Genomic DNA, 8,490 nt, shown 5'->3' on the forward strand with positions numbered 1-8,490 from the left:
GTCTACATGAGTGGTCCTCAGACTGAGGATTGCGAGCTGCAAATGGCTCTTTAATGTGTCTCCCGCGGCTCTTTGCAGCACATGATATTAAAGCACTGTGTGATTTAACTATTAACCAATCTAAGTTATTAACCAAGCAGGATGCTTTTACTATGTTACTAACCAATTAAATTATTAACTTACACTAAATTATTAACCAATCAGGATGCTTTTACTATGATCACGTTTCCTTGCATGAGCTATTGAATATATAGTACTATAGTAAACAAAACAACGAATTCATACAACTGTGGCTCTTTTGGGTAATGTTGATCGCTAATTTGGCTCCTGAACCACTGAGACCTGAGTATCACTGCTATACACCTTATCTCTGGGTAATCTCATTTGCAAACACAAGTTCAACTACCACTCCATGCTGACTACTCACAGATCTACCTCTCTACCCCAGACCCATCTCCTTGTGTCCAAACTAAAATCTCTGCCTATCTGTCTGATGTCTCCTTGTGGATGTCTAAATATCAGCTCAAGCTCAACATGGCTAAAACAGAGCTCTTAATCGCCCCTTCCAAAACTCTCCCTGCTACCTCCTTTCTTGATTACTGTGGACAATACCATCGGGCCTGTAACCTGGGTGTCATCTTTGTCACAGACCTCTCTCTAGCACCTCACATTCAGGCTATGTCTTAGTCTTGCAGATTCTTTCTGGATAACATCTCTAAAATATGATTTTTCCTGTCCATCCACCCAGCGTCTCATCACGTTGCATCTTAATTACTGCAACATCCTTTTCTCTGATAATCTTGCCCCACTCATGTCCATTCAGAATGCTGCTGCAAAGATCAATTTCCTAGTGCATTGCTTTACCATGTCATCCCTTTGCATCCTTTCATTGGCTCCCTCTTCTCTATAGAATCAAACGTAAGCTAGCTGTCTTCATTTTCAAGGCCCTTCACAGCCAATCCCCACCCTACCCTGTCATCTCCCATTCAGTACTGAAATGTTGACTCCTGCCTCTAACTAGCCCATGATTGACCTTTCATCACTCCCTTGTTAAATTTTCAGACTCCTTTGTGCTTTCTCCCATGCTGCTCCTCACGCTTGGGAGGAGCTCCCCATAAACATCCACAGAACTAATACATTATACTCTTTCAAAATCTTCCTTAAAACTCTCTTTGCCATGATACCTACAAAAAACTTTACAGGGGTTAGGCTGCTGGTGTGCTGAGACTATTGCCTCTCATGCTGGCCAGTACTGTCTCATTGTTTACTTGCCCTCCCCCATCTATCTGTATTCATCTGTTGTATCTTGTCTTATATTTCGATTGCGAGCTTTTGGGGCAACGACCATCTTTTTCTTCTGTGTTTGTACAGCTCCTAGCACATGGGGGTCCTGGTCCATGACAAGGACTCCTAGGCACTGTGCTGCTGATGATAATAATAATAATTAATAAAGGTGTTAATATGTATCAATAACTTAACTGCCTCTTCAAATGTTTACACTGGGAGTTTATACTTCACTTTGGTTACAATCTGTAACTATTTTGGATGGTGCTCAGTAGCAAGGCACTAATTTGTGTATATCATGTCAGAGTTTTAGAGCAAATGCAACCTCAGTTACTGAAAACAACCCAGTGATCGTGTTAACTATATAGTGAATAAGAAAGACTGTACCCTGACTACATTCTTCTGCCATAACAGGAACCCTCAAAGCTGGTCTTAGCTGAAAAAATAGTAAATAGCCATCTTCCTGAAAGCTACTGTGCAATATCGCAAGCTAGCTCCCTGTTTGGGCCTGATCCCGAATCACAGAAGTCAGTGGAAGAACAAACAGATTTCAGTGACGCAAGATTGGCCCCTTACTAGGGTTGCCAACTTTCTCATCGCACAAAACCGAACACCCTGGCCCCGCCTCTTCCCTGAAGCCCCACCCCCTGCTCACTACATTCCCCCTCCCTCGGTGGCTCGCTCTCCCCCACCCTCACTCACTTTCACTGGGCTGGGGCAGGGGGTGTGGGAGGGAGGGAGGGAGGACTCTAAATGGGGGTGTGGGCTCTGGGGTGGGGCCAGAAATGAGGGGTTCAGGGTGTGGGAGGGGGCTCCAGGCTGGGGCAGGGAGTTGGGGTATGGGAGGGGGTGAGGGTTCCAGCTGGGGGTGTGGGCTCTGGGGTGGGGCTGGGAGGTTTAGGGTGCAGGAGGGTGCTCCAGGCTGGGGGGTGGGGCCGAGGGATTCAGAATGTGGGAGGGGGCTGTGGGTTGAGGCAGGGGGTTGAGATGTGGGAGGGGTGAGAGCTCTGGGCTGGGGGTGCGGGCTCTGGGATGGAGCTGGGGATCAGGCGTTTGTGGTGCAGGAGGAGGCTCCGGGTTTGGGGAGGGGGCTCGGGGTTGGGGCACGGGCTTACCTCGGGCAGCTCCTGGTCAGCGGCGCAGCAGGGCTAAGGCAAGGTCCCTGCCTGTTCTGGTACCACGCTGCGCCTGGAAACAGCCAGCACACAGAGCCCCGTGGCCACCCTGCCTAGGAGCCAGACCTGCTGGCCACTTCTGGGGCGCAGCACGGTGCCAGGACAGGTAGGAACTAGTCTGCCTTAGACCTGCAGCACCGCTGACTGGACTTTTAACGGCCCATTCAGCGGTGCTGATGGAGCCGCCAGAGTCCCTTTTCGACCCGGTGTTCCGGTCAAAAACCGGACACCTGGCAACCCTACCCCTTGCTTATGTATTCCACTAAAAAAGAAGCAACAAGCCGCTTTTTGTTTACCGATCCAATATTGCCACACTCTGACTATTATCAAAGACACTGACAAGTAAACTCCAGTGTGTTAACATGCAGTGCAGCCTTTACAAATTCAGTGCAAACACACTTCCTTTCATAAGCACCTTCTCATTTTCTAAAACTGATACTTTTTGCCTTTCCCGCTCCTTTGTTTTTTCAAGTTGGGACTTTAACTCTTCCATTTCAAGAACCAACTTGCTTTGCTTCATTTTGGTCATCTGGGCTTGTTTTTCCTCATTATTCTGAATTCTTTGCAGCTGGGCTTTTAACTCCTCCATTTCAACTAACAAACTATCCTGGGGAAAAAGAAAAAAAACATAGAGCACACTTACTATTATTCTGTATTCATTCTAAATAAATGTTTAACACACCCTGATTCCTTGTAATAAATATGCATTTATAAATCCTGGGACAAGATCATGCCTCTAGATCTGCCCCAACCATAAAGGAGTGTCACAGCTCTAGTTACAGACTCAAGAGTTCCATGCATGGGGCAGGCTTGGGGTGATATTAACTGTTCTGTGGATTCAGGGGTCAAATTGGGCTGGGTCACATTGTTTCAGATGACTTTGCCTTTTTTTTTTTAAAAAGCTACCACCTTGTTCTCCAGAAACTGAGCAGTTATTTTAAAAAGTAAGCATGAAATCCTAGTCTCATTGAAGCCAATGAGAGTTTTGCCACTGATTTCAATGGGGCCAGGATTACACCTCAAGTCTCTAATCCTTATGGTTGCAGAGTAAACCTGGAAACCTTGAAAATGTGACATCAGCATCAGTACTACCTACCTGCATCTGCACAGAGCAGACTAGGCCTCCAGCCATGGGGCTGCAGACTCCAGCCCCAGGCCGCGTGGCAGCGGGCTCCAATCCCTGGCTCTGGCTGCGTGGAGCCGACCCCCAATCCCGCCAGCGGTGGCTGGCCCCAGGCACTGACCCCTGTCCGTGCGCTCTGACTCCCAGCCCTAGTCACTGACCCCAGGTGCTGGTCCCAGGCGCTGACCCTGAGCTCCAGCGGCTGACGGCCCGCCCTGGGTGCAGATCTCTGGTGCCGGCCTTGGGCTCTGGTGGGTGGTGGCTCTGGATGCCAACCCTTAGCCCTGGCTGTGCAGCAGCAGGCACAGCCCCCAAGCACCAGTCCCAAACCCCGGCATCAGCCAACCCCCCGCTGCGTGCTCCGACCCCCAGCCCTGGCCGCTGACCCCGGGCACTGCTCCTGGATATCGACGCTGGGTTCCGGCAGGTGCTGGCCATAGGCGCCGATCCCCAGCCCCGGATGCAGATTCCCAGCCCTGGTCACACAGCAACGGGCACCAACCCCAGGCTCTGGCAGGTGCTGGCCCTGGACGCCGACCTCCAGTCTCGGTTGCGCAGCAGCAGGCTCTGGCGGGTGCTGGCCCAGGACATTGACTCCTAGCCCCAGCTGTGCAGCAGTGGGCATATACCCCAAGTGCCGACTCTGGGTGCCAACCCCTGGCCCCGGTCGCACAGCAGCTGGCTCTGGGTTCCAACCCCTGGCTGCCTGGTAGTGGGTGGTGATCCCCGGCCCCAGCCATGCAACTGTGGATGCTGACCCTGGGATCCAGTGGGTGCTGGCCCAGGGCACCAACTCCCGGCCCCAGGTGCCGACCCACATCTCCAGCCTTTGCTGTCTCACCCTTCACCCCTCCATCCATCCTCCCTGGCCCCCGCTGCCTTACCCTCGACCCCTCCATCCAGGTTGTAACTTGCCAGATTTGCTGTGAAAAGTGATATTAACAAACATACAAATATCACTTTTCACAGCATTATTTTTATTATTGAGTCCGCAAAAAAAACCCTACATAAATAAATTACAATGATCTGGATGTGTATACATGCATATTTATTTGTTTTTCCCAACGCTAATAAAGTATTTTAGGAAAAAGTGTCAGTGCGGCCACCAGCAAGAGTTGGTGGCCACACTCTGAGGCCACCAAAAAATTTGTTGTGTGAACCCCTGTCTTAGATTCAGGACTGAGAAAGATCGCATTTCACTTCTTTCATTCTTCAAGGAGACAGCTAGCAAAAACAAGGAACTTGAGACTTTATATTCCTGACTTTTCCAAGAAGAAGAAAAAAAGGTGTACTAATTTTTCAGGCCATTGATGGTACACCATAAATAAACCAAAAAAAAATCAATAAAAACATGAGTGTAAAACACCATTTTCCCACCCTCCCTTACAGGTAATTTTTAAGAGCGTTATTGTGTGTTATCTGATTTTGAGACAATTATCTCATGACTCTGGTCATCCCTCAAGAAATCTTTATACCCTCAAGATTAATGTTATATAGAGGCACTTTTCATAGCAACACATCAGCAATCACTGCTAGCACTAGAAACAGACTACTCATTGCACATTAAAACTGGACAGTATCTTGTAGACCAGTGGTTTTCAAACTGCGGGTCACGACCCAGTACTGGGTCACGGCAGCTCTGGTCAGCACCACCGACCGGGCCGTTAAAAGTCCTGTCGGCAGTGCTGCCTGGCTAAGGCAGGTTAGTCCCTACCTGTTCTGACACCGCACTGCGCCCCAGAAGCAGCCAGCAGCAGGTCCAGCTCCTGGCGGGGGGGCACGGGAAGAAGGACGCTGCTGATGGATATAACATATGGCAGAGTATGTCCTTCCAGGTAAGGCTGAAGACTTTTGTTCCTTTTCAGTTGTACAGTATGTTACGTCTACTTTCCTCATGGTGTATACTATACCTGGGAGAAGGTCTCCCCACCCGACCTCCATTACCCCAGGCTATCCAGATCCCTTGAGTGAAGGCCACCAGCTCCTCTTTCCTAGTTCCCTTGATGTTCTTCCCCTGAGGGAGGGCATTTCTCCTCAGACTTTGCCAATACTGCACTACAATATCCTGGAATTGGGAAGGGGAGGGGTTAACAGGTGCATCTTTCTTCCCATCTCCCAAATCATCTGCTGAAGCCTCTATGGCAGCAGTGGGCAACCTGCGGCCCGCGGGCCTCACGCAGCCCGTCAGGGTAGTCCGCTGATGGGCCACCAGACAGTTTGTTTACATTTGCACGGCCAGCCGCAGCTCCCAGTGGCCGGGGTTTGCCGTTCCCGGCCAATGGGAGCTGTGGGAAGTGGCGGCCAGCGTGTCCCTGCGGCCTGCACCGCTTCTCGCAGCTCCCATTGGCCAGGAACGGTGAGCCACAGCCACTGGGAGCTGCAGGCGGCTGTGCAAATGTAAACAGTCTGGCAGCCTACCAGCGGACTACCCTGACGGGCTGCATGTGGCCTGCGGGCCACAGGTTGCCCACCACTGCTCTATGGGCAGCCACTGCAACTCCATGCCCTGCAATGAGGTAAGAGGCTACCTGAGCAGGCAAATCTGCTTCCATCTTCCACCTCCTTTTCTTTGCAAACATAAAAATTTATGTATGTTCCAAAAGACCAAGACTGGCCACACACTCACCCAGACCATCCTTTTCATGAGATGTGAGGGCCAGTTAAAACTCGAGTGCAGCTGCACTTTAATTCCTTCTTTCTATTGTAAGCATTTAGTCATGTCGTCTCTGCTGTTCCAGAGTTCTAGACTGCAATGGCTGTACACTGATGGCACTGTGGATGGGCAGGGTTTTCTTCATCCTCAGGTTTGCATATTTAATGATGTCTTGGGACTTGGCTTAATCGTATTTCTCTGCTTCCACAACATATAAAGTCAGATGTACTGGTCATATAAAGCCACCTTATCAGGAACCAGGAGTTGTATTTTTCATTACTGGGGGAAAGCCTCAATTCAGTCAGTAGGCAAACAGATTAATGCCCTTGATGCCTATTTACCATTGGAAAAAGCTATTTACAGAGTAAGAGGTTCTCCTAAAATGGTGAGCAAAAATGGGAATCCTATCTGAGGTTTAAAACACTCAGTAACGTGCATTGTTTGTATTGCCTGGGGGTGTTGGATTGTTTCTGAATGTTTACTTGAATATTTTTAAATGCCTTATCCTTTTCTTTTGTTAGGAACAGTTTTGAGTAGGAATCAAATAAGACAAAAATAGTAAAGGTGCTCTTCCAAACTCTACCCACAAACTAAACTCTATCCTCTCACGGTACAAAAATGAGATGCCATTCACAACAGATTGTGCAGATCTACATACTATGATTGTCCATCAGCTTGATCAGCTGTGAAATAATCAGTGCTTAATTTGTGCCTGGGCTTGCCAGGGCTGAGCCCCGGAACCTGTAGATTGGCAGTTCATAGCCCTGGCACCTCTGGCCTTGCTGCATCAGCTATGAATGTAAAAAAACTGCTTGAGCCCCAGCACCTCTTTCATTATAAATTAAGCACTGGAAATAATTAATGTTGATACTGTATGTATAATTAGGCTTCAGAATCAACACCTCACAGAGATGAATGGCAGTTATTCACATTTCTCAGAACTATCGTTTCAGGCTGCCTGGAGGCTCTGTGTCAACAGGTTCTCTGAAACCATGAGGGCTAGATTTTCTGGTCTGCTAAGGCCACTCTATGCTGCATAAACAGTATAACATACACTTAAAGCAGCTGGAGATACTCAATGGAGCATTCCCCCTGTGTATGAGGGAATTACTACTGGTAGAGGCAGTTCATCTACCGTCTGTTCCCCAACTCCTGGTATGAGAGTTTAAGGTGTGCAGCAAGTCTAGAACCCAGGCCTGTAAAGTTACCAGGTAGCAGACAGCACTATGGTGCTATCCATAACCTGTTGTTGCTTTATTAGTAATGACCCTCTGTGGACACAGACCGTGGAAAGTCCCACCTCAAGAGGTCTGACAGCCAGCAGCCTCATGGTTTCTGATTGGCTCCCTACCCTACATAAACCCAAAGGGACGTCCAGGTAATAGTGTGGATCTCATGTAGCTGCTACAACCATTCCTGCTCTTGAATTCCTGGTTTTGACCAGGGCTTGATCTGGACTTTGCCTCCTGATCTGGAACCTGAATCCTGACTCGGACTCTGACCCTTGGTAATGACCCTAGTCTGGAACCTGACTATGAGAACTCCTCCATTACTCCCAGCCTCAGGTGTGACCCTGCCCTGACCCTTGGTTCGGAATGCCCTTGTCAGGATCCTGACAAAGAGGGTGAGAAGGAGGCATGGTAACATGGAGCTTTGCTTTGCTTGATTCTCCACAGGCATACATTAGAGCTGCTCCCCTGCAGCTCAACATCAGGAAGCCCTCTGCTTGGACGCTGTGGAGAATTAACCCCTTAATTTTCAAATGAAAGGTGACATCTAATGCTCCAGAATCTAAGCTATCACAAAAAAGTACTTGGGCTTGCTGAGTTGCTGTGAGTTGGCCCAATTTACCCCTGGCTTTGTGTCAGTTCTAAAAACTGCAGGACATACTGGTCTCCTTTAAATAAAGATTATTTTTTGTTTTTTTTCCCACTTCTCTGATACATCAATTTATTCCTGAAAGCAGTTTAGCATTGAATAGTCATTAGGGGCTCGAAATCCAGAGGCCATGGAAGTCAATGCCAAAACCCAGGCCCAGATCCAAAGGGACTTAGATGCTTAAACCCCAGATTTAGGTACCTAAACCCTGCACCACCTAATTCCAGGAGAGGAGTTCCTGGCTGCAGATCACAAGCAGTGATAAGCACCACTCTGCCTAACTCTGTGAGAGGGATGGGGCTTAGAACACACCCCCAGTAGAGATATGCTTATGAACGACTGTGATTTGGAGATGCTTCCTCATAAGGGACTGTGTT

At 48.7% G+C, this 8,490-nt stretch overlaps 1 protein-coding gene across 1 annotated transcript in view; it reads right to left on the reverse strand.

Moving 5' to 3' along the window:
* Positions 1–8,490, reverse strand: part of LOC112110828 — an 85,001-nt gene that overhangs the window by 18,488 nt on the left and 58,023 nt on the right. The window contains exon 7 of the mRNA XM_029911896.1: positions 2,875–3,066. Within this exon, the coding sequence (XP_029767756.1) occupies positions 2,875–3,066 (192 nt within the window). The remainder of the gene's footprint in view (positions 1–2,874; positions 3,067–8,490) is intronic.

Source organism: Terrapene carolina, unplaced genomic scaffold, assembly GCF_002925995.2.
Source record: "Terrapene carolina triunguis isolate 2854851 unplaced genomic scaffold, T_m_triunguis-2.0 Scaffold132, whole genome shotgun sequence".
Taxonomy (NCBI): domain Eukaryota; kingdom Metazoa; phylum Chordata; order Testudines; family Emydidae; genus Terrapene; species Terrapene triunguis.